At 41.9% G+C, this 26,785-nt stretch overlaps 1 protein-coding gene across 2 annotated transcripts in view; it reads left to right on the forward strand.

Moving 5' to 3' along the window:
* SMAP1 (small ArfGAP 1) overlaps positions 1–26,785 on the forward strand; it is a 1,000,428-nt gene that overhangs the window by 441,473 nt on the left and 532,170 nt on the right. The window contains exon 5 of one of the 2 annotated variants that reach the window (XM_086926470.1): positions 23,060–23,137. The exons of the other annotated variant lie outside the window; for it this stretch is intronic. Within the exon in view, the coding sequence (XP_086782596.1) occupies positions 23,060–23,137 (78 nt within the window). The remainder of the gene's footprint in view (positions 1–23,059; positions 23,138–26,785) is intronic. 2 annotated transcript variants of the gene reach the window in all.

Consider the following 26,785-nt stretch of genomic DNA (forward strand, 5'->3'; position numbering starts at 1 on the left):
CATGTCTGGTCCTGGCTGATGGAGACAAAGATACCCCCAAGACATATACATGCTTGGTAAGGGCTTCATATGAGGCGTGGTCCGCAGGCAAGTGGCTCAGGCCATGCTTCAGACACCAGTGGGGGGGGGAGGGTTGTCTGTTCCCGACTTTGAGACCTACCATGTGGTGGCACAGCTCCAGTGGCTAACATAGTGGGCAGACTCCTCCCTTTGGGCACCTTTGTCCATGACCTTTCCAGACTGTCTTGGGTACTCCTTAAGCTTCACAGTCCCAGTCCTGGTGATACTATGGATTTTCATGTGCTGCGTCGCTGCTGGGCTTGAAGTTTGCAAAAGACGCGGGTGAGACCTTCCACTGACATTACGATGGGATTCCTGGTGGAATTCCGACATGGGGAGGATTGGCGGGAACTGAAAGAATGGATGACTGCGACGACAACAACAGTCGGGCCCACTTTGGGGCTGATATGCTCCTCACGTTTGAGGAATTTTGCCTGCGGTGATCTACCTCGGGAACTTTCCTCCTCCACGGTGCCGTAACCACAGCCATTCGTAGACACTGGGGGACGTGCTTGGCAGAACCACCTCTTGCTAAAGGTTGCCAATACTTAGTCACTTCATTGGGGACCTTTAAAGCAGTTACTTGTTTATGTCAAAAGATACGGGGACACATGATTTTATCTGTAGGAACCCTTAGAGCCACTTGGGAGGAAGACTTGAGGATTCCCATTTCAGGGGGCGGACTGGGAGGCCATCCTAGATCTAATACCCAAGGTGTCTACAAACACCTGTTTTAAACTTACTGATCTTTGTGTTGCACATGGCGAATCTCACCCCTGGAAAAATTACAGGTACTTTGCAGTGAAGGGAGCGTGGTGCCCGAGGTACGGGGAATGGATGCTGAGTTTTTCCACATATTTTGGGCATGCCCGGGGTTATCGGATTATTGGGAGAGCATTATTGGAGTACTGGCCGAAATCACTGAGTGGGAAGTCCCGTGCGCCCCTGGACACTGTCTGTTGACCTGGTATCCGCACTGTGCCAAAACTAAGCCTACAAGCAGGTTGGAAGTTCTGGCTTTTCTCATTGCCAACAGGGGGATAACCAGAAACTGGACAGCTCCAAGGGGATCCTGGGTGTGGTGGTCTAGAAAATGGAATTAATAAGGTGGATGGGCTGTGAGAGCGTAGTGAGGCTTCCTGATGTCCAACGAGTATATGGCTCGCTCATTGGGGCCAGAGCTTGCAAGATGTTCTTTGATGCGTTGCAGAATCCTGACCCTTCTTCACCTGAGGAGATACGGAGCCCCTCCTAGAAATAGTCGCCTCAGAGCTAGGTTTCCCCACAAGGTCGCCTATGGGAGACTTGAATGGGCCAGACTCAGTAGAAACCTGGGATTGCACAGGGAACCACACATCTCCTTCGCCGATGACACCCAGCTGATCCTCTCCCTGACCAACGACCCCGCCACCGCCAGAGCCAACCTACACGAAGGGATGAAAGACGTGGCCGAGTGGATGACGACCAGCCGCCTGAAACTGAACACAGACAAGACGGAAGTCCTCATCCTGGGCTCCTCACCCTCCGCCTGGGACGACTCCTGGTGGCCCCCCGCCCTGGGCAACGCACCCAAACCGACAGACCACGCACGCAACCTGGGCTTCATCCTGGACTCCTCCCTCTCCATGACCAGACAAGTCAACGCCGTCTCCTCGTCCTGTTTCAACATCCTGCGCATGCTACGTAATATCTTCCGGTGGATCCCCACCGAGACCAGGAAGACGGTCACCCAGGCCCTCGTCACCAGCCGTCTGGACTACGGCAACACCCTCTACGCCGGAACCACCTCCAAGCTCCAGAAGAGACTCCAGCCTATCCAGAACGCCTCGGCGAGACTCATCCTCGACGTCCCCAGACGAAGCCACATCTCCAGACACCTGAGAGACCTGCACTGGCTCCCGATCAACAAAAGAATCACCTTCCGGCTCCTCACCCACGCACACAAAGCCCTACTCAACCAAGGCCCGACTTACCTCAACAGCCGCCTCAACTTCTACGCTCCCAAACGCCATCTCCGCTCGACCAGTCACGCCCTCGCCGCCGTCCCCCGCATCCGCAGAGCGACAACAGGAGGAAGGTCCTTCTCCCACCTGGCCGCCAAGACTTGGAACTCCCTCCCGACCGACCTACGCCTGACCCAAGACCACCTCTCCTTCAGGAAGAAGCTCAAGACCTGGCTGTTCGAGCAGTGCGGACCCCCCCCCACCCCCCCAAGCGCCTTGAGACCCTCCGGGTGAGTAGTGCGCGGTATAAATGCCTATGATTGATTGATTGATAGAACCACCTCCTCAGATGCTGGCATATACACCACATATGGAAACTAGAGCAGACTGGGGAAAGACCGAGGGTGGGGGAAGGGAATTTGCAGGGGTGGTGTGCTGCAATACTGCTATGCAACGATGACAGGAAAGCGGAGAGAGGGGGAGCGTCATTGTTTGTTGAGAGATGACTAGATAGCTACTAAGTGCCGTATCTGAATATTTGTACATGCTTCATTTACAATTGCATGAGCACTGATGTACTGTACATTTGCAATAGGTGTTTGCATAACACTCTCCCCCGTCTGATGCTGTATACATTATTTGAAACTACAATAACCTTTGTTTACAAAAAGAGTTTAGGGAAACCCTTTTACCGCCAAAGAAATCAGGATCCATGAATTCTTACACATTGAAATGGTTCCCACAAGTATTCATAATAATCGTATTTATAGATTTGTTTTGTATTGGTTTGTCACCCAACCACTACCAAATACAAGCGAAAGAACGATATAGCAGAGTTTGGCAAACGTGATACTGTTTTGCCGGTCATTAAGTTATTGCAATTTTTTTATAAATTAGTTTATTGCTTTTCCAACATCACAACATGTTATTAATATTTGAAAGGCTATAGATAAACCAGTTCATTAATCTCTAGATTTATGGCTACAAACTAATTTTTGTTAATATCTGTGGTTTTCTTTATTATCTGCATAATACCGTGATGCTATTGGTGGCACAAATACACATGAAAGAATATATTTAGTAAACCAAGGCAAATGGATCTAGTATTGCTATCATAATTACGAAAGATTAGGAGAAAATTCCTTTCCATAACTGGTCTGACCACTTTAGAAACAATGCTGCAAACATACACCTGGTCATCAGCACTCCTCATTTTAAAAACCAAAAAAAAAGCCATGAGCAGCACCTGACAAGAAATAGAGCTACTGAGACTAATACTCTTAGAGGAGTCTTAGATTGTCCAGTACTTGCAAGTGGCAAAATTCTCAACCAAATCGCTAGTATTATATTGAGACTTTGCCCAAAAAGTAGCACACGTTTTAAATGGTGAGTCAAAAGAACACAGTTCAATCTTTATTGGAAAGGCAGATACATTTGAGGAAGAGGTTACCATTAAGATTATTGAATGTGCTGATATGTAACCGTAGCATCAAAATGTAACCTCTTTTTTTGGAAAGACAGAGAAATTAAAATGTTAACCCTTAACTACATTAAATTACACAGAACAATTAATTTGAATAGTCCATCTTGTGGAATGTTTCTATAGAGTATTTGTCCGAGCATTGGACCATTTCTGGCTAATGATATCTTCCTAAAATGTAATTATAAAGAAAAGTCATGGACAGTCACAGAAACTGACCCAAGTTGGGTTATCCATCCAGTGAGGTGTTTAGGAATATTTGCTAATCTTTGAGGGGTTGGAATTTAGGTATAGTAGCAGTTCTATAACAGAAGGAACAAGAATGTGGTCCAGTTCATATGTATTTCTATGTTTAGCTTCATTATATACCCCCAATAGCAGGAATAGATTTTCACATTAATTAGTAAGCATTTTGCCTGTTTTCTTTTTTTGTTTTGTTTACCAATTGTCATTCTGCTCCTTCCAAAAGACAAAACAATTTCAATGCAAAATCAGTTTATTATTAGCAGCCTATGAGAAATAGAAGTTGTGGTCTTGGATGAACTAATGTTGTGGTTTGGCTTTAAATCTGCAGATGCAGGTAATTCTATATAGGAAAATATATCCCAATTGTAACAATCATCAATCATTAGGAGCTCAAGTAAAGAGTTATATTCTTGATAATTGTGGCATATAGGCAGAGCGACTACTCTCCTGTGTTCCCCCGCATGACTGCCTTGAACAAACCATTTTCTTCCACCCTGGAACATTCCTCCCTCAATCATTCTACATGTCATCATAGTACCACTACATCACATTATCACATTTCTCCTCCCCCCCCTTTTTTATATCTCAAACTACAGAAAGACAAAAAGAGAGAAAAAAAAGAAAGGAGAGAAAAAATGATAATAGCCATATATCTTTGTTTAGCAATGTTTGCTCAATCGTTCAGGCTTTCTTGAAATTCTTTCTGATTTTCTGAGCATTTTTTCATCTCATTAAATATTTGATTGCATGTTTTCCTGCCCCTTGCTTGGTACAAGTTTTTTGAAAAATGCTTTATTCCTTGTTATTAATCTGCTGTCATCTCTTTCTGTTAGTGCTGTTCCTTGAATGTTAGTTATTTTGATAGGTATATGATTAAATCTGCTTTGTGATTTCCTTATTTGCTGTTGATGTTTTAATAATACCAAATCATCTATTTGATCTCTACAATTTCTTTTACTTTCTGTATAATGTTTCATTATGTCCTTAGCTTCTTTGTCTCTCTGCATTATTTCTTCATGATCCTTTGTGGGATCTGCTGGCAAATGTTGTCGACAAGTTTGTCTTGATTGCTCAAACATTAACTCTGAAGGACATTTGCCAGTTGACCCAGGAGGAGTGTTTCTGAAATCTCGCAAAACTTGGCACAACGCTTGATTTATTGTTATTAGCAAAAGTTTTGCTGTCTGCACAGCCTTTTCAAAAGTGACCATTAACCTTTACAGAATCAGAAAAAATAGGGGGAGGTAGAGGTATAAGCTAGGTCCACCCTCCTGATGCAATAGTAGACCTGAAAACCTGAGATGTCGGGTGAAGAACCTAGCCAAAAAAGGAAGAGATTTTCACTCAATATGAGCTAGAAAATCAGCAGGAAAGAAAACGTTCTTTCTTGAGTCCCCTCACTCACCAGGGTTTCCCCTTGGTGCCATGCTTCATCATAGGAAAACATTAAAAATCAGATGGTAAATATAGAACACAGTCGATTCTATATGATCAATCCAGCCGGATAGAAAATGTAATACAAATAAATGAATTTACTGTCAAGGGACAGTTGCAATATCCAGTAGGATACAATCCTGTATCCAAGGCAATACACAAACAAGTGTGACAAGGTGACAATGTAAGCAAAAAAAATCATAAAGAAACCAAAACAAAATTCAAAACAGTCAGGCGAAACAGAAAGATTGCTTGTTCATAATTATGCATGATGTGACAAGCATGATACGTAGCAACAAACGTGACACATTGAGGTAGAGTTATTTGTGTGCACGCTGTTTTTTAAGGTCGACGACATTTTGATCCCATTCAAGGGGTAACTGGGATCATCATCAGGACGGTGATACTATAAGCCGGAGATAACACTATGTACAAAACCAACAACATAATGAAAACATAAAAAAACGGGGGAAAAAAGGAGGGAAGAGAAAAAAAATAAGGGTTATACTAGGTAATTAAATTAAAAATGGTAGTTGTACTTCATGTGATTCATATAGTCCCAAATTCAAGGTCATATTGAGGACTCATTGGGTGTTACTGCGAGATATAAATGTAGGGAGAACGCCTAAAACATTAAAGTCTAACAAACAAGTAAATACAGTGGTGGTGAGAAACTGCACAATGTCCATTGTGGTCAAGAGCGAATTGCACTAGTGTGCGCGGAAGTACAAAGAAAGAGAGACGCTGAGTGCGAGGGATGAAAACACAAGGGTCAATCAACATTCAAGTCTACCAACTTGTAATTTACAGTGGTGGTGAGAAACTGCCCGATGTGCATTGAGGTCAAGAGCGAATTGCTCAAGTGTGCGTAGAAGTGAAAAGAAAGAAAGACGCCAAGTGCAGGGGATGAAAACACGAGTAGCACAAATTGGCCGATAAGGGTCAATGCAACGTGGCTCAGGTGGAGTATAGTGAGGAAAATACATGCTGCTCAACGGTGAGATCGCTGGATGGAGGAGGCGAGGATATCATGCCGAACGAGGAAACAATGTGGGTGCACATAGTGCACGGGGGCATGTGTTACCTATTGATGCATGGCAAGGGGATTCAATGGTCGGAGGGGTTAAGTCCAGCTCCTAGCGCTGATCAATGCTAGGTTCTGAGGAAGAAAAATGAAAATAAGGCTATCGGGAGATACCGCGCGGACTGTACCTGGAGTTCTGTGCCTGGAGTTGGTGGCGAGAAATTACCTTGTCTAATGCTCGGGGAGCATGGGGGGTGGTGTGTGCTGCCGGGGAGGCCGGTGACCTGTGGAAAAAGAGGATAACCGGGGCTGAAGCCAAAGTGCTAATAGTAACTAGGTTGATAATACGGTGGTTATGAACTGGTCATACCTTATAATTGAAGTGACGGGCTGTGCCGACTGGCCGGGGGTCCCTGGAAGAAGGCGTGGCGTTTCAATTCTTGGGGGCATTTTTGCTTATGGTTTCCCAAAGATAGATATGAGTGCTAGTTAATCTGTTATAGTTACAAAGGATTCTCCATAAATAAAAGCATGGTTAGTACTCACATGCCCATACACCTGCCAAACTTTGTTTTTCTGGCTGAGAGTATCTTTGTTCAACATCTGAAACTTTTACTGGCATGAGAAATCCTATCATCAAAAAACAACGGGAGAGAAAGGGTATGGGTATTCACTCTTACACCCCTTACCTTACTATCAATAAACAACTGAAGAGTGAAAGGATATATAGAAAACAGCCTCAAAATAATATGAGGTAAAAGGAAAACAGAGGGATGAGACAATACAAGGTGGTTTAAGAACCCTCACTCACCAACCTAGTGGTGACATGCTTCATCACTGGGTTCCCACTGGAAAGACCTAATGTCTTTCCAGTGTGCTTCAACGCCTGTTTACAGCGGAGCTGGTTCTTGTGTGTGTCGAGGGTGTATTCCGGCCGAATTCAGCTAGGTGAGTGTAGACAAAAAATGAATAAATTAAAAAGTGCAAATTCGTGACTTTCAACTATTTTATTAATAGTCCGGTTTGCACTGGTTAAAAACAAATATAAATGGACACATAGGATTGGTCTCAGTTATTAAAGACCCCTAGTCCATAGTGAAAAAAGGTTGGTCGACATGTTTCTGCCTATTTAGAGCCCAAGTCGCTCAGCTTTCATCAGGACCATATGATGTGATCCTCCGGTGGTGTACACGCCCTAAGGTGCACCCTGCAGTGAGGAATTTGTGTGAAAAAGCAAAAGAAAAAAGTTTTTTTTCTATTTTTCTATATATATATGTTTTTTACTTATGGCTATAAGCCGTTCATGACCACTACAGCAATTATGCTGGAGTCGGGTACAGGAGGAAACGTCACTGCATATCCTCAAGGGCGAACGGTCCACGGTGGTGTCCGACTAGGTACACGGCGGGGAGTCACCTGCTTTAATATATGCGGCGTGAAGATAACCCCACACCGCGTTCGCCCTTGAGGATATGCAGTGACGTTTCCTCCTGTACCCGACTCCAGCATAATTGCTGTAGTGGTCATGAACAGCTTCTAGCCGTAAGTAAAAAACATATATATATTGAAAAATAGAAAAAAAACTTTTTTCTTTTTCTTTTTCACACAAATTCCTCACGGCAGGGTGCACCTTAGGGCGTGTACACCACCGGAGGATCAAATCATATGGTCCTGATGAAAGCTGAGCGACTTGGGCTCTAAATAAGCAGAAACATGTCGACCAACCTTTTTTCACTATGGACTAGGGGTCTTTAATAACTGAGACCAATCCTATGTGTCCATTTATATTTGTTTTTAACCAGTGCAAACCGTACTATTAATAAAATAGTTGAAAGTCACGAATTTGCACTTTTTAACTTTTTCATTTTTTGTCTACACTCACCTAGCTGAATTCGGCCGGAATACACCCTCAACACACACAAGAACCAGCTCCGCTGTAAACAGGCGTTGAAGCACACTGGAAAGACATTAGGTCTTTCCAGTGGGAACCCAGTGATGAAGCAGGTCACCACTAGGTTGGTGAGTGAGGGTTCTTAAACCACCTTGTATTGTCTCATCCCTCTGTTTTCCTTTTACCTCATATATTATTTTGAGGCTGTTTTCTATATATCCTTTCACTCTTCAGTTGTTTATTGATGAGAAATCCTATACCTAGGAGTTTTCCTTCCTGGTTTATGTTGTACTAAAATTGCACCCAGTCCCACAGGACTGGCATCCACCACTAACCCTGTACACAATTCCGCATCAAAGTACTTTAAGTTGGCTGCGTTAATATCTCTTGTTTTATTTTTTTAAAAGCATGTTCACGCTCATAATTCCAACTAGACTTCCATCCTTCCTTTGTTAACTCTCCGAGCGGCGAACTTCAGGTTGCAAAATGTTTAATATGTCATGCAAAAGAACTAGCCATTACTAGGAATAAGCATAATTCTGATACGTCTTTAGGCCTGAGTATTGCATTTAGAGCCACTACTTTGATAGGATCTGGCTTCATTCCTTCACGAGAAACTATATGCCCAAAAAATGTAAAATGGGATTTGTTTTTCACACTTTTTCATGGTAAGTGTTAATCCATCTTTCTGAAGTTGCTTACATACTCCATCCAATGCTTGATCATACTCCTTCTGTGTGTTTCCAAAAACTAAAATATCACCACTATAGTTCATAGTATTTTGTACTGGCCTTATTACGTTTTTTATAATTCCCTGAAAAATCTCAGCAGTTGAACATATTCCAAAATGTAACTTTTTATATCTAAATAATCATAGATGTGTAGAGAATGTCGTAATATATCTTGACTGATCATAGGTTAGATTAGATTAGGTTTATGAAGCGCCTGGTTACACCAGCTAGTGTGTCCCCGCGCTCTATCCATTCCAACTGAGTAACTTCAGGAGCCCTTTGTATGCTATTAATGTAGCCTTCAGTCTAACTGTGTGAACAGCCATGTTTTTAATTTCTTGTGGAAAACTGTGTGTACTTGTTCTGCTCGCAGAGAAGTGGGGAGCTCGTTCCAACTCTTTGCTGTCAGATATCTAAACAAATGTGCACCCATGCGGGCTCTTATTATCTTTGGGTCAGCTACTTGGTGTGTCCCTGTTGATCTTAACTGTCGTACCATTTTATAAGGTAGGAGTAGATCATGTAGATAGGCAGGGCCTTTCCCTTGCAAAATCCGATGCCCAAAACAGAGTGCTTTGAATTTAATCCGTTTCTGCACAGGCAACCAATGCAATGTTCTCAATGCATTTTTAGAAGGTGCCTTTCTTGGTAGGTTCAGGGCAAAACGGGCGGCTGCATTCTGTATGGATTGCAACTTTTGAAGACCCTTTTTTGTTGCACACAGAAGCAGCACATTCCCGTAGTCCATTCTTGATGTAACAAGTGCATGGATTAGGGTTTTTCTGGCAGTCATAGGGAGGATGCCCAGGGTTTTTATGATAATCTTCATAATGCCTAAGCATTTACCTCTTGTTCTGTTAATTTGGGCATCAAAGGCCAGTTTTGAGTCCATCCATATTCCGAGGTTTTTCACCTCGGTCTTAGGGATGGGAGTCGGTCCTAGCATAGTTGGCCACCATAGCGGTGACCATATAGATGGGGAACTTCCCACTACAAGCACCTCTGTCTTACTGCCATTTAGGCTCAGACAGTTATCTGCCATCCATCCTGCCAAATCCTTCAAACAGGCTGCAAAGTTATTTGCTGACTGGGGTGAGTTAGTTGCTAGAGTTACAATTAACTGAGTGTCGTCTGCGTACAACACAATTGAAACTCCATGTTTTTCTACTATGTCTGCTAGGGGTGCAATATATAAATTTAAAAAAGCGTTGGGCTCAATGTAGAGCCCTGTGGCACCCCCTGTACCAGATTGATGGGTTTAGATGTGTACGCAGATTGTATCACCTGAAAGCTGCTGTTCTGCAGAAAGGATAACATCCAGTTCATCGCAGTCCCAGTCACACCCCCTCTCCTTAGGCGGTGGATGAGCAGCTTATGAGACACAGTATCAAATGCCGCGCTCCGGTCTAATAAGACTAGCGCAGTTGTTAGCCCTTCATCTACTCAATTCCGTATTGTTTCAGTCGCAAAAAGCAAGGCTGTCTCAGTTGAATAGGTTGGCCTTAAGCCAGATTGTGTGGGGTGTAGTAGATGAGTCTCCTTTATATGCAGTTCGAGCTGTTTATTAACCACTTTCTCAGCTATTTTTGAGAAGTATGGTAGCCGTGAGACTGGTCGTAGATTTGTAAGTACATTCCCATCTGCTATGGGTTTTTTCTTAATTGGTTGAACCATAGCACATTTCCATCTATCAGGTAGCTGGCCTTCTCGAAAGGAGGCGTCTAACAGTTGTCGGATATAGGGGAGTATTACCTCAAGGCCTGTACCAATTACCTTGGGCGTAGCTGGATCGGTGGGAGAGCCTGATCTTATACTATGAGCTATATTTTGTAGGTCCTCTAGAGGGGGCATAAAAATTGTTGAATACTGTTCTTGCCCCAGTCTTGATTTGGTTCTTTGTGTTGTATATATCCATTCCGAGCATAGTCAGTAAAGGAATCGTAGATACTTTTTCAGCAATAAACTCCGCAATCTCATTGCATGCCTTTATTGAACCTAAAATGGGGTTATCGTTCTCTCTAATGAGGATATCTCTTTAAAGATTTTAAATAGTTCCTTTGATGAATTGCCAGCTATCTTAATACTTTCCAAATAGTAAGTCGCACGTATTTTCTTTATAAGTGAATGATATTGTCTAAGCTTGATTTTATATAACACTTTCTCTGAGTCTAAGAAGTTTTCTCTCCATTTTCGTTCTTGCTTTTTGCATTTCTTTCTGGCCAACCGTAAAGTCTCATTGAACCATGGCGCACTCTTTGTCTGTCTCTGTGGGGTATTGTTGGTCCATGGCGCTGCCACATCTAACACATCCGTAATCCATTTATCTATCCCTAGGCTTGCTTCATTACTGTTGTTTCCCATAATAGGATGGTTCACTAATAGGGCCTGGGTAAAATTGCTCTCATTGAATTTAGCCCATTTCCTGCGCTTATTGTGGATCAGTAAACCTCCTTTTGTTGGTGGTCTTAATATTGGGATGGAGAATGTCACCAAGTGATGATCTGACCATGGAACCCCATCGGATGTTCTACCAATAGCCTTTTACAATTTGAAAAAATGGGGTCTGGTAGATGTCCTAATTGATGAGTGGCATGTGTAGACTTCAGTTCTAATTGAAGCCCCGCCATCTCCTGGCGAAGCGATTGTGCTTCTTTACACACTTTGTCATCCAAATGCAAATTTAAGTCTCCCAGAACAATCAAATTATTATGGTACAGTGCTGGTTGGATTCGTTTTTCCAAAAGGTTCATATTAAAAGCTGCACATGTCCCTGGGGGTCTATGGATCAAATAACCATTTATAGTTTGTTTATCCTTAGGTTTTATTGTAAATGTTGCCGCTTCACATTCTTCAATGATTGTCTCCACCAATGTACATCTGAGTGCCAATTTATGATTTATAGCTATACCTCCTCCCTTCTTCTTGGTACGATCTACTCTAAGGATTCCATAATCAGAAGGGAGTGCTTGTAAGATGTCAGGCGCAGAAGATTCCTGTAGCCAAGTCTCTGTACGAAACAAGATATCTGGATCTTTCTCCAAAATACAATCATGGATTTCCGTTTTATGTTTACACAATGATCTACAATTAGTAAAAAGGCATCTCAGAACGTAAGCTGTTTGTTTAGTAGTCTGTTCAGTTATGGGATTTAACTTGAACGGGCAGTGTGCACATTTCCTTGTTGCTTGCTCTATATCAAAATTATGTCTGCACTTAGGCATTGATTTTACTATAAATTGTCTAAGTTGCTCACTGGAATAATTGATCCTACTTCCTAAGCAAAAATGGCCAGCATATTTGGCCCCTGGGCGCGGACGGGTGCAGACGGGCTTGCTTTTGGTGCGCCTTCGGCGCTCCGGCCGCGCGCCCGCAGCGCGTGTCCGTTGCGCTTCCTTGCCGCCATCTGTTTTTAAATGTGCGATAATCGCACCACTAGACCGCTCCCTTCAGCGGAAGTGTGTCAAACCACCTCCAGCCCCGCCCTACGCACAATCGGCACTCTCAGCCGCGGCAGACCAGGACGTATCGGGCACATAACAGGCTTGGTATCTTAATCATGCAAGAACGAGGTTAGCGTGAATTTTAAAAACTCTTAATATTTGGTTCCTCAAATCGGCGCATTAAAATAACAATAAGCAATTTAAAAGCACACAAATAAATCTGAAGTTTCCGTTTGTAGCATTCGCTACCGCAGCCTATTACCTGCTGCTATCTCTCGCCCCCCGCTCTGCTTCTGCTTTTAAATGCGCGATAATCGCACCACTAGACCGCTCCCTTCAGCGGAAGTGTGTTAAACCACCTCCAGCCCTGCCCTCCGCACAATCGGCACTCTCAGCCGCGGCGGACCAGAACGTATCGGGCACAGAACAGGCTTGGTATCTTAATCATGCAAAAACGAGGTTAGCGTGAATTTAAAAAACTCTTACTATTTGGTTCCTCAAATCGGCGCATTAAAATAACAATAAGCAATTTAAAAGCACACAACTAAATCTGAAGTTTCAGTTTGTAGCATTCGCTACTGCAGCCTATTAACTGCTGCTGTCTAATTGATGATACTCTTTGCACACATCTAATTTTGAGAAGATGATAGCTACATTAATATTACTAATCATGCCATTTAAATTAGGACCTAGATAACTCTCTCTCTCTCAATTGCTGTATTGGGAACACTCATGTCAAACCACATTCTGATATCCTCAGTGTTTTTCTTTGAAATCACTACAATGGGTGATACAGATGGTGTTGGGTCTGTGACTTCTTCAATTATATCTTGTTAGAGCAATGATTTTTATCTCTTTTTCTACTTTATCTTGTAAGTGTATTGGAATTCTTCTGTGTGTCTACACCACTGGCTTCACTGCTTCATTTGTATGCAAGGTAATTGTTTTATCTTTTAACTTTCCCAAACCATTGAATAACTCTGGATATTTTCTTAGCACAGGCTGATTTATCATCATATAACACGCCATTGCTAATAAATCCATGACTTGAACAGTGACATTGCTTAATAAGCATGGTCCAGGATCTTCACCCTTTAAAACTTTCAATGGAATTCAAACAGGTTGTTCTTTCATTTTCATATATTCGGTTATACACATTATATTGCATGCCACTCCGCTAGCCAAAACAAATGGACCTTTGGGGGACCAGCCATTACATCCACAGATGTTGTTTTCTTTGTTTTACCTTTTTATCATATTGAGTTTATGAACCTCATTTTCTTCACACATCATATAAAGTCTTTCCGATTGTTCGGATTCTTCTTCAGACTCTTCTTCGACACCTACCATTTGTCTAATTTACTTAGCGTTTTCACTTTTTGTCCATATTTTTGTTTCTTTTTAAAACCTATATGCACTTGCAAAGTGATTTTGCCTTCCACATTAACTTAGTTCCTTTTATTTGTGATTCCATTTTACCTGCAAGACTACTTTTCTTTGTCCTCTCTCTTACGTGTTCATTCTTTAATTATGCTTTCTTTCGTATTTGTAGCATGTTTTTGAGCTTGCAGTTCTGTTTTAGCCAAACATAGAATTTCTTGTAAATCATAGGTTTTCTCCAGAAGCTTTTTCCTAAACTTTACTGAGTTACAACCTCAGATTATTCTCAAACTTATTGATGCTAAGTTGCTCATATTCGCAGAAAGTTACTAATTTCTTTAGCCTTGTTACATATTCATCCAATGTTTAGTTTTCTTTTTGGCATGCCATATTGAAATTATATCTTTCAAAATCTAGATTTATTTTGAGGGTCGCATTTGTCATTTAAAATATTTGATGAGGCTTTTGTATGCATATCTTTCTTGCTCAGGAAATGTAATTATCAAGTCTTACACATCATATCCCACAGGATTAAGCAACAAATATTTTGCTTGTTCATCAGTTCATCAGTTTATCTTTTACATGTCGCTTTAAAAATCATCAGTTTATCTTTTACATGTCGCTTTAAAAAATCTTCAACTCTTCTCCTTCATTTCTCTCATCTTTGTGCAATATTCTGCTGAACTGGTATGTCAAAAGGTAATGGCCTCCTGAACATTGTACTTGAAACACCTCCTATACGTTCCTCCGTATTATATATTTCTCCAGCACGCAGTGGTCTGACATCCCTTGTGGGATGTCCAACTCGAGACCAAGCCAGGGTCCTTCGTTCTCTCCCATCAGGTAATGGGGTTGGCTCTTTACTAGGGGATTCTTGGCTTCACACCCACATACATGCTAGGTACACTTAGGTACACATAGATAGGGTTTGCATCGTAGGAGTATGCTTGATTACTGCCATGTATCTGTATTCCTGCATATATTCACTGTTTTAGCACCATGGTAGAATTCTAGCTTTTATTTACTTTGTTGGTGTTCGTAATATATATATATATATATGTTCCTGTTGAATGATTGTCGCAGCAAACATGTTTTATACTAGAATGACGCTGGTTCAATAAATGCTTATTGAAAACGTCCCCATCGTTTATTCGACGTATATTTCTGAGACTAAGTGAGCACAAGTTACTGAGCGAAAAGTGCTGTACGTTTCCACGATCCCTGAAGGATCAAGTATTATCATGTTTGATAGTTGCCAGAAACTATTCTCTCCTTGGTAAGGTTAGGGGGATTATAGTAGCACTGTGAGCTAGCTGGTCTAAAGGCTAACATATCCTGAGTGGATGCCTGGAATCTGTCTGGACACCAATCCCTTAGTTTATGTTGTCTAAACGCGCAGATCCTATGTCTTATTAGGAACTACACATTACTGCTTCTGGACAGGATTCCAGAGCGGTAAAACATTAGGTGCCTTATTATGTAGAGTGCCCTGGGGGAGTGCATCAGCCATGTGCACCTGCTTTTTGCCCTCTCAGAGCACTATAGCATGACAGAAATGGCTGCAGTCACTTGTGTAGCCCCTTTTGTAATACTGATAGCGCTGGTGCACATGCATTGCTACTGCTATCATGTGAGGGTGTTTCCTCGTTTGCATGGGTTGATGGCCCCATGTAAATAAGGGACTCTGCAGCCCTTTCCTAGTATGGATGCGGGCACTGAGACTAATATGCCCTTAGGAGGCCCTTTGCCCCTCTGCAAGGGGACCTCCAGACATACCCCTGCAGTCAGTGCACCCACCTGTAGGCGAATCGTGCTTGCTCTTCTTAAACTGCAGGCCATTCCATCTTTCACTGAAATTACCTGCCCTGGGCGCAGCACATTCATGACAGTAGGTCACACTGTCCCAGTCTACAGTAGTTGCACCTTTTGAAAGGTGCACCTGGTGCAGACGGGGACAAAGTATGCATGTTCTGTAATCTGGGCGCAGATGCTGACTACACCCTCAGAGAATGCTGGTTGCTTGGTGCAAAAAAGTTCATGAAGGACAGGGAGGCAGCTGATGAGGATCAACAAGACCCAGTAGGGAGATTGGATATAACAGTTGGTCCTGGTGAAGATTTCCACATTCTGATTTAATCCTCTTTTTGCAGTTGGCTCTCCTCGTCTGGTACATATTTTCTGCAGTCTCAGCAATATTGATATTCTTAGGGATGGTTTGAGCTGCACAGCAGCTCACCTCATCTTCTCCATCCAAGTGTACTGCAATCTCTAATGATAAAATATTTATAGGCAGGCAGCTGCACCATTGGGTAAGTCCAAAGTCCTTCCTCCACCTCTTCATCTTAACTAACCAGTTTTAGCTAGGTAGCGTCAGTGACATTGTAATACTTCTTGCTGTTACCTCATCAAGAAATCAAAAAAAGAGAGGAGAAAGTCGAGAAGGAAGTGATGTTTTTAAATCATCTAGGTGATGGCAGAATTATTCTCGAATAATTACTACTGTGAAAATCCCTTTGTGGTATCTTCATTCCTATGCCATGCATTCCCTCCTCAGTTTATGTCCCCTGCTGCTCAGCCAGTGTGAGTGTGATGTAATTAGAATGCTGATGTGTGCCTGAATGAAGTTAATGTCTGTTGGAGTGGTGGGCCGAGCAGCAAGGATTGGGTTTCTGTCTACCATCTACTACCTGTAACCTTAGACTCTTATCCTAAAGAATAAATCTTCTTGTTATCATCAATACCCCTGGCTACCCTGCATCTTCATTTACCACAATATTGACGAGGATGGGATTACCCTGCGCATCTTCATTTACCACACCCTTCCTTTATGGTTCTAAGTTACCTTTCAAGCTCTGGGCTGGCATATGACTCAGGCATGGTGGTTTAAAAATTGAGAAAAGGTATTAATACCTACTAATTCCTTGCAGCAGGCTCAGACACACAATTTAGCAGTATATCAAAAGTAAAGTAGGTAGCTCCGATTTGATTGTAGATTTGGTCCTTTTGGTCACATTACCTGTTGGATTCAACGTTAACACACTTGCTTCCACCATTGCTAAGAGAAAGAAAAGAATGCTATATATTGATCATTATGAGACATGTGCACTTGAGCTAGACTGATGTGGTAAGTACAGCCCTCCAGACTGCATGCCTTTCTTTGAATCTTGGGGAAAATATTCTGCTCCATACTTCCATAACTGACCCAAATGCAATAGGCAGAATGGCAAGATTGTTACATAAGTATCTATGTAAATTCTATTAACAAAGCCTCTAGACATACCCACTGGAGCCATTTGTGGTCGCCATACATTTTATTTACCAACTCTTTATTGATTTTTTAAAATGACGTTCTGTGGCAAATTTCAGATTCTAAAAAAAATTCTTAATCCTGTCATATTCATTGTTTTTTAAATCATTGTTTACTTATGGTTATAGCTTTGAAATCCCCTTTGCAGAGCAACCTTTTCTGTCTTCATTTTGTCTGTGCTGTTTACATCTACCTGTTGATACATTTTCTGAAACATTTCTGGAATATGGCCTGAGCTTTGGGTTCTCTAGACTCTCTAGCAGTGCAGATTTAGTCAACATACAAACTTTAGGCAGAGAACCCGATGGACTCTAACCCGGGAACCTACTGTGCATTAAATGAGAATGGTGCATTCTTGGCAACTGTCAGTCCTGTGAGACCACAGGAGAATGTTGTTGTTAGTAGGTTTCAAACATCCTTTCACCATGAATATACACAATCAAGAATATACACTAAGACTATTGGGACTTTTATTAAACTCAAGATCATGTACTAAGTGTAAAGTACACTTAGGACTGTAAAAGAAACAATAGTGACAACAATAGCAGATAATAAAGAGTTGAAACAATTGCAATACTATATTGGTATTGTAAAGATTCCCTGCATTTGTTCTTCAGCTCCTCCCTTTTTGACTATCTTAGCACCAAAAAGAGCCTTAACCCGTTAACCGCGGCGGTAATTCCGCCGCAGTGCGGGCGTTTCCGAGCGCGGGTGGAATGCACTGGGGAGGTAGCGTTGCCGTCGGCCATTGGCCGACGGCAGCGCTTAAGGGGTTAATGAGTCTCTTAGGTGGTCTTGCCTTTCAGCCGCTTACCCTAGTGGACCAATGGGGACCCTGGCCTTCATGAAGAGAGCTGTTGTCCCTTTCTCTCTGCACAACTATGGTGTCCCAGTAAGCCGAAAAACCTGTCAAGCAGTCCTGAGGTGCCTGCCTGTGGCCTTCGAAAAAGTGTTTATAGCTTCTGTCTGTGTAAATCCTATCTCTCAGCTCCATTCATGTGTGAAGATTCCTCCCTCTCTAATCCTTGTCTATAATCAACTTAAATATTCTTTTCAGATTATTTTGAAAAGAACAAGCACCTTATTAAATGTTGATAAAATAACAATTAACAGGCACCTTTACCTACTTCTGTTTTTATGAAACATTGACTATTCCAATTCAAATATAAACTATTGCTGATCTATTAAATTGTACTGAAATACACATTAATCAATATATACTTGCTACCAATTCTAAATTAAAAATGCATTTATAATTGATATGAATTAAATGAAATGCGTTGCTAATACTATTTTACACTCTCCTACTGAAAAGCAACAATTAAACCTATAATTTCTGGCATCCTAATCACTTCTTTGACTCTACTGGGGAGATCCGGTATGTTCAAATAATGTATTGTGCCATTATTTTATCTATTGGAACATCGCAAAAGTTAGTCATCATTCCCACTTACATATAAACTTTCTATTATTAATTCCATTGTTACACTACTGGTAATTTTATTGGGCCTGTCTTCTCTGTGAAGTGTCTGGATTTCTGCTTCTACCCTCAGTTTAACCACATGGCTCCATTTTAGGAGTGGGGTATCAACTCTTAGTTGCCAAGACACGATTACAGTTTTTCTGGCTTACACAAGTGAGAGGTCTAGAAACTTTGATTTAACTTTCTCTTCCTTTGGAGGACTGAAACCTTCTAGGATTCCGCCTTTCTCAAATCACTACGTCCTATTAATTTCGCTAATATGTCAGCTATTTCTTTCCAATACTTATTTATTGCTAGGCATTGCTACTCCTTGAGCCAGAATACTGCCTATTGTTTACTACATCCTGTGAAGTCAGAGTTTGCTTTTGGGAATTTCTTAATGATCATCCTCTGTGTCATTTAAGATTTGTAAAGGATATTGTAATTTATATTTCTAACAATTTTTCTTTTGTCTGTGTGTGGTTATGCCACTTCATGTGCCTATTACATATTGCCGAATCTCTTGTGTAAGTGTGAAGTCTCCATACGTTATATTTGATTTTCAAGTTTCACAATAAACCGTTTGCTAAGGAGTTTGATCTTGGTAATTAGTTCATTCGGACTTTCAGTGCTGCGGTTTACTTCATTTAACAATGGAAATCTATTTCTGCAGTGCGATTTTTTAAAAGAACCTTTTTTGTAAAACCTAAACGCTGTTACATTAACCAATAATTGCTTATAAATGCTGATCGTAGGAAATGTTTTTCACCAGTGTAAATTGATCTCGTAATTATACGCAAGTCTGAAAGAAATGTTTTTCTGTCTCATCACCAGCTTGATGTGATGATGAATACAAGGAGCTAGATGTTTAGAGAACAATTTTGAAAATGTTTTCTTTACCTTCATGATTATATTTTTGAACAACTTGCTATTGCTAGTCCACTATCTACTGTTGGATGTGTATGGGCCAATTACATAAGTGTACAACTACATTCGTTTCTACTCTCTAACTTTATTTAAGTAATGAGGAGTGTATTAGTTGTGACTGCATGCCATTTTTGGTGAGAAACCCAGGCAATAAACATATCAGGGTTCACAGTAAAAGTATTTATTTGGGTGTTATAACATTTAATACGCACATATTCGACTCTCTCTCGCTCTCGCTCTCTTTCTTTCTTTCTTTCTTTCTTTCTCTCTCTCTCTCTCACTGGCTTACACACAAAAAAAAACAGTACCCCTTTGCAAAAAATCCATCTTGTGGGGCCTCACCTCTCAAGTGGTTTGCTGTGGTATCCGGTAACTGTTCCATCACAGAGTGTCAAATGCTTAGTAGTATTGGAGAATTGCCCACTTCAGAAATCCCATCTCCAAAGTCACCGAAAGCAATACCAGAGAAAATACCAACTTCTGGGACCCAGATGTATAAACCGTTTTTTTTTGTTACAAACATTAAGAATCAGAGTTTGCAGCCCCATAATTGTTTTTTTCAGTGTATGAATCCCATTTTTGGATTTGATAAAGTTTTATTGAATCCTAAAATGGGATTGCGACTGGATACAAATCTGTTTGAAAGAAGTATGTTGTTGGTGTCTTTTCCAAAATACAGAATCAGTAAGTAATACTTTAATGGTTTACTGCTCTTCTTCTGTATGCAAACCATTAAAAAGTTACAAGCCCCCAAGTTGGGGTGGCAACCCAATCGTAAAAGGAAAGGGATCCTTTTTGGACCCCTTTCCTTTTGTGAACGTTGAAAACATTCAGGAAGAGCAAAATACCACTGCCAACTTTCAAAGAAACTGACCAAAAACCCTTTTTTTTTTGTCAAAGCAGCCCCATTTCCTTTCATGAAATTCTAATGCTTAAAAAAAGTTTCTTTATTAAAAATCATTCACAGACTTGGCGGTCTAGTCACCCTTGCAGTCCACCATCCATGTGATAGCCACTAATCGGAGCGAGTTGCAACTGGCGACTTACCTCATGACTGTTATTGAGGTAGGTCAGATTGCAACCCACTCTGATTCAGAATTGTGGGGATGGACCTGTACATAGGCCGCTTTGCAAATTCCACACGGGAAATTACAACCAAATTGTGATCGATTTTGTGACCAGTGAGAAACACATCTGTACCTTTGTTTCTCAAATCTGTAAAGATTCACAAGACACATCAGGGAAATAGCACTGTCCCACTATTGGGAAATCCTCAGAGATATCAAGGTAACAGTCTCCCTCCCATATGCTTGCTAATCTATACCTATGCTAGCTTAGTCATGGGCACTGGCACACCATCAATGCTTATTGGAGCAGAAGCAGGCTAAAGCAGAAACAGTTAGCGTGAAATCAGGGTGATGGAAAATAAGCAGCGGGTGGATTTTCAAGTCACTTAGGGGATGGCGCAGGGTTAAGGATTGAGTGGGGTTAAAGGAGGGTCAGTGTTGTGGTGCCGGAGAAAACGGTGTTGTAGTAGTGCTAGTATGGTTCTACGCAGTTCCGTACCTGTAGGTTATCACGAGCACAAGGCCAAGATTTCCACTCTGCCAGCCCCACTGCCATTGGATAGGGTCTCTTTATGGCTGTGTTGAAATAGAGCCTCATAAGGGATGGCAAACTCTACATAAATTGCAATGTCATGCTATTTCTACTCTGCTTGTGTAGGTGCAGACACTCACACCACAAACACATACGTTTTCTGTCACAAAAGTAACTTTATACCTCTGATTCTTTTTAGATGCCACTTTTATACAAAGGTCACCTGCCACCATTTTGAGAATTGTTAGATTTTATTTATACCAATTAAAAAGGTCTTACTTTGGCATTTTCCCGAAAAACACTAATTGTAGTGATTAAAAAAAGGAAGTGTTCATAGTGAAAAACACAACAAAAAGGCTGACAAATGAGGTAGTTAAAATCTTCAGCTCCCCTTGTATTAGAACCATAAAATGGGTGTTGGTTTAATGCCTATTGATATTTTTTTGTTATATTGTCTGACGCACGGTTTGTTTTTACAGGTTCCATCTAGGCACCATTGATAACAGGACAGCACAGAAATGCAGGTTTATTACTGAGAAAATATCTTGCATCTCGGTAAAACACATTTCCTTCGCATCTTTACAGGAAAGAAAATAGGGCTGATAATGCGTCCATTATGGTGCTCAGCTATGCATGCAGAAACAAACTACAGGAAAGATGAGCGAAAATGCTTTTAGATGAAACCTATTTTCATGTCCTAAGTGCAGTTGATGCATACACAGCTACGCCTCATAATATCTCTGGGTAATTCGGAAAAGAAAGCCGTGGAAATGGGATTTTGTCTACTCTTTCCCAGAAGAAAATATGCCCAGATTGGTTTGTAATAGGTTTGTCTCCCCTGCTCGGCTGTGGCGGTACGTTATTAGCCGGTAGCTTTCTGTAACTTGGTGTGGTATTTTTTTTTATTTTTAATAGAGATCAGTTCATTAGAGGTCTAATCAAATCTGGTGCAACTCTCCGAGAGCCCCTGCTTTTCTGTTGTGAAATGAATCTGCTGCTGCAGTGCACAGGAACAAAGGCCCTGCCTCCCCTTCTGACAGCGCGCCTCCACAGCGGGAGACATTAATATTTCAGCGGCTGCATTGGATGCGGCCGAACAATAGATAAAACGTAATTATTGTTGTCTTGCCGGTGATGTCATCTTATCTTGGGTTCATTTTTTCGTGTTTTGTAGCCGAGTGAATTTTGTCATAAATCATTCATGATTACCTGACAGAAGTAATAACACAACCTGGTTGCCTTTTCTGCAAGCGGGAAACGGTTGGACCTGGCTTGGTAGCTAGGGCTGTATTGGTGCAGGGTCACGCCTGATTTATACATAGCTGGGTCCAATCGGAGGTGGCATGGTGTGCAAAATAATATGGATTGGGATGCGGCCTGAGTAATTACCAGTGACTGAGATTTATTCAAGCATTCATGGATTGGGATGTGGCGCTTGTAATTACCAGTGGCTGAGATTTATACAAGCATTCGTGGATTGGGATGTGGCCCTTGTAATTACCAGTGGCTGAGATTTATACAAGCATTCGTGGATTGGGATGTGGCCCTTGTAATTACCAGTGGCTGAGATTTATACAAGCATTCGTGGATTGGGATGTGGCCCTTGTAATTACCAGTGGCTGAGATTTATACAAGCATTCGTGGATTGGGATGTGGCCCTTGTAATTACCAGTGGCTGAGATTTATACAAGCATTCGTGGATTGGGATGCGGCCCTTGTAATTACCAGTGGCTGAGATTTATACAAGCATTCGTGGATTGGGATGCGGCCCTTGTAATTACCAGTGGCTGAGATTTATACAAGCATTCGTGGATTGGGATGCGGCCCTTGTAATTACCAGTGGCTGAGATTTATACAAGCATTCGTGGATTGGGATGTGGCCCTTGTAATTACCAGTGGCTGAGAATAATTCAAGCATTCGAACAATCACTTTTTTGTATACCTTTCTGCAAGTAATGGCAGTAATTCAAGAACATACAACTTGCAAATGTATTTGTTCATTCTCTTGCTTTGTCATCTGCCGTTTCCAACCTTGCCTTGCTAACCAGATCACACTATCTTTTTCCTCCTGATTGTGTGCTAATTGTGATCATCTGCTTCCTTCCTTCCTCTTCTCTTTCATCTGCGCTGTACAGATGTCCTCCTCGGATGCTGCTCAGCCTTTGGCTTCCTCTCCCTCTCTGCAAGCTGCTTCTGAGAAGAACAACTTGGAGGTATTGTGTCGTTTCCTGGGGGGAATCTTTTAGAAGGCAGTATGTTGTCATTTGGCACACAGATGATTTGCAAATGTGATTTCATTTATAATGTAGGAACATTTCTCTGGGCTTCTAGGAACATTTGCTTTCTGTGTCTGTTGCATATAGCTGTGGTAGTGCAGGTTCTGCAGGCTGTCCCTGGAGTGAAGCAGAAAAATGATTTACAAGGATTGGCAAATTGTTGGATTCCAGGCTTTCCGCTTTGCCAATGCTTTTGTGTTGTTTCGTCATTGCTTTTGTATTTCTTTATTGTTGCGGGGCGACTGGGCAATCTCCTATAGACGCAAAAAATACCCAAAAACGTAATATTTTTTAATCTCAAAAAGGGCACATCGCTGTTGTAGCCAATTGCAGAAAGGGGAGTGAGTACTTTACGTGCAGATGTGCTTCTTGTGTAAGAGCAGGATTCCTTCTCTCACAGCAAAGGTAGTCCGTGACTCAAGTGCCATTTGCCTAATGCTTCACTGCAAAAACAACAATTGATGGACAGAATGCAGGACAATGTCATACATTCACCTCAGTACAGAGATCTGGCCCTAAATCCATCGTTTTTTTGCTCCCCATGCCATTCCAGTTTGAACTCGGGCATATGCAAATCAGTCTTGATCCTGTGCCCCATGGGAACAGTCCAGCCCGAACTGCCAGGCAAGGTGCTCCCAGGACTGGAAACAAGCATCCTAGGACCAGTGTCGGAGTTTCACCCCTTATCAGCCATGATAGCTTGACTCCAGTGGCATGGAGAGCTTTACTGGGCAGAAGAAAAATGTAAATGACGAAACAGACAAATAACAAGACTACCATAACGAGAGGTGTATCTGCCAAAATATTTGAATCTCTGTATGTTAGTAATTTTGAGTGCATTTGTAAATGTAAATGTAAATGTGTTTCGATTTATATAGCACAACACTTTAACCCAGGGGTCTCAAGGCGCTTGCTTAGGGAACCCGTCCTGGTATTCCCCTGTGAGATACCCCGGCCGGGTATCCACAAGGTGAAAGCCAGGCCTCCCACCGCGAGGGGCCGTAGTGGAGATTAAGCAAGCTATTGCCCAGAGTCGCAGAGTGTGACCCCGTGAGTCGAGTAGGCACCGGAGCGAGAATTGTCGACTCCATGGAATTTTGAGCCCGAGACCCGGCCGATCTCAGCTTCCGGGTCTGCCGCCTCTAACCACTGAGCCACGCTTCTCCATTTGGGACTACCTTTAGGTGTATTCCATAAATTAAATGTACATTGGAAACACAGTGATAAAAGAATACAATGACTACATTGATACGTAATTTGCAATTAAGGTCACAGTTGTAAATTCACAATAAATGTTGGTAAAGAAATGCACTTCTTTTTATATGTGGGTATATAATATTGAGTGGACATCCATGATCCAAATTACAGATTGTGCCCAGTAGGGAGTATTGACTCTATTGTTGAACCAGTGAAGGTTGAAAGTGTATATGGAACTGTTTGTTTGTGAAATTGTATATACTTGCTTCTATTAGAGCGTTTTAACTTGGGCTCTCCCCTACTTTTTCTATTCAACATCAGACCAATGCATGAAGAAGGCTGGCTGAAAGCCCATATAACATTTTAGTGGCTAGCTCCAGACCTAAAAAATGTTTGTTATATGTTCTTACAACGCATTTGGTTGCAACGCATGCCTTTACCACGCATGCGTTCCAACGGAATGGTACTTCAACGCATAACCTTTTCCTCGAATTCTTCCGTGGTGACGTCGTACGCCGTTAAGAGGAAGCGGAAGTTTCTTTCCGTTTCCTCTTAAACGATGCCGATTGCCTACACATCCCGACGTGACTTCAGGAGAGTTTTCTTTTTTTTGGGGGGGGGGGGGAGACCCCCCCCCAAGCGCCCTTTTTTAAATTTTAACCTTTACCACATATGCTTTTACTACATACCTCGTAGTAAAGATATGCGTGGTAAAGGCTTTGGTGATAACCATGCATGCGTTGTAATGCATGCGTGGTTAAAGTATTCGTGGAAACGGCCGCGTTGTAGTGGCCGTTTCCCAAAAATGTTTAGTAACTTTAATGCAATGATGACCCAGTTTCTTGTGTTTACCCATTTTTTAGGGAAATTAATACCCCTACAGGTATTACTATGGTAAATCTTACCATCTATAATTAACCAGGCTGGCATAGCAAATTAAGTCCCTTGAACAAATATAAGATGTAACTCTTAATCAAACATACGGAAAAGAAAAACCTCCTCTGGTGCAAGCCTAGCAAAAAATAAGAAACCAGCCAAGAAAAAAATGATGAATGGGAGTAACAATATACTGATGTATGGTATTCCTTGGACTTCCACACCCCCGGTATAATACTGAGTAGCAGACATCATGCTAACTGGTTAATCAGTTGGCATAATTCCACAATGTCCGGCATATTCCAAGGTCTTTCCAATATCATTCACCATCACCAAGAACAACCTGCATCATTAACGTTCTTGAAGACTTGCACCGGGTGACCACTAACCACTCTCACATTTGCTAGGTGCGACAAGGATGCCACCAGCGTTTACACCAGTAATTCTTTCTTATTGCGCTTCAACCTGTCTCCTCTGTTGAGTCACTCTTCTTGAGCCAGGGAACATTAATACCTATCATCTCCAGTGTCACCTTCTGCTCACATTGACCACTTTCTGTGTGGTCTCCCTTTCATTACACAACTCGGGACCGCAGTCACTGTCACTTCCAAAACTGCATTTGCTTATTGCACCTCTCACAGGCAGCCTATACTCTGCAAACTGTGATTTAGTAGGCTGAATCAGAACAGAACATTTCTTGATTTAAAAACCTTGCAATGGTGTCAGGAAACAACATCTAATCCACATCAAACCGTAGTACGCATTGGCAGAGTGCTCCCCTTCTTGTAAATGTTTCTTCGCTCCTAGACATCAGGGAGGCTAGCCCTTTGCCTCAGTGTTCATGATGAGAGGCACCTTCCTCTCATATATATGACACTGTTGACAACCTTTTTCTTGGAGGATACATCTTGTAATTGTTTCTGTTACTATGAAACATCTTTCCATGGTCACCAATGTCTTGTCAACAGACATTCTCCTTCCTAATATGCCTTTGTTCTCTCAAGACATGCCAGTTCTGTGTATCTTGGTGACAGTCAGTATACGTTGTCTGCGCCTTAAGGGGACTCAATGGGTTGGTGATCCTCTCTAATCTCAGGCACACTCTTGGGTGGAGTGCAAAGATCCCCATCGAACAATCCTAAAGTTGTGCCATGTTTGTAGGCCTTCTTCAGTTGCATAGCCTCCGTGACTTAACTTGTCTGAGGTTCCCTTACCACAGCCCCCCAAAACCTAAGGGGTGGACAGCACTTGCTGCTCCGGCTCACAGCCAGACCCTCATTCACTCTTTAGGCACCAGCCCATATTTGAGATATTAGGTGGTCAGATTATAGTTCCCATCTCTGCAACATATTAACTTGGGAGAAACTTTCATCTACAACCAACACAAAGTAGATCAGCACTGTGTTAAAATGTCACTTTGCAGTGGGATGTGGCGCCTCTAGCTCACTGTGGCAGCATGAGTCCCTGAATATGCACTCAAGTCAGAAGGAAGAGCAAAATTACTTTCTGCCC

Source organism: Lissotriton vulgaris, chromosome 6 (assembly GCF_964263255.1).
Source record: "Lissotriton vulgaris chromosome 6, aLisVul1.2, whole genome shotgun sequence".
Lineage (NCBI taxonomy): Eukaryota > Metazoa > Chordata > Amphibia > Caudata > Salamandridae > Lissotriton > Lissotriton vulgaris.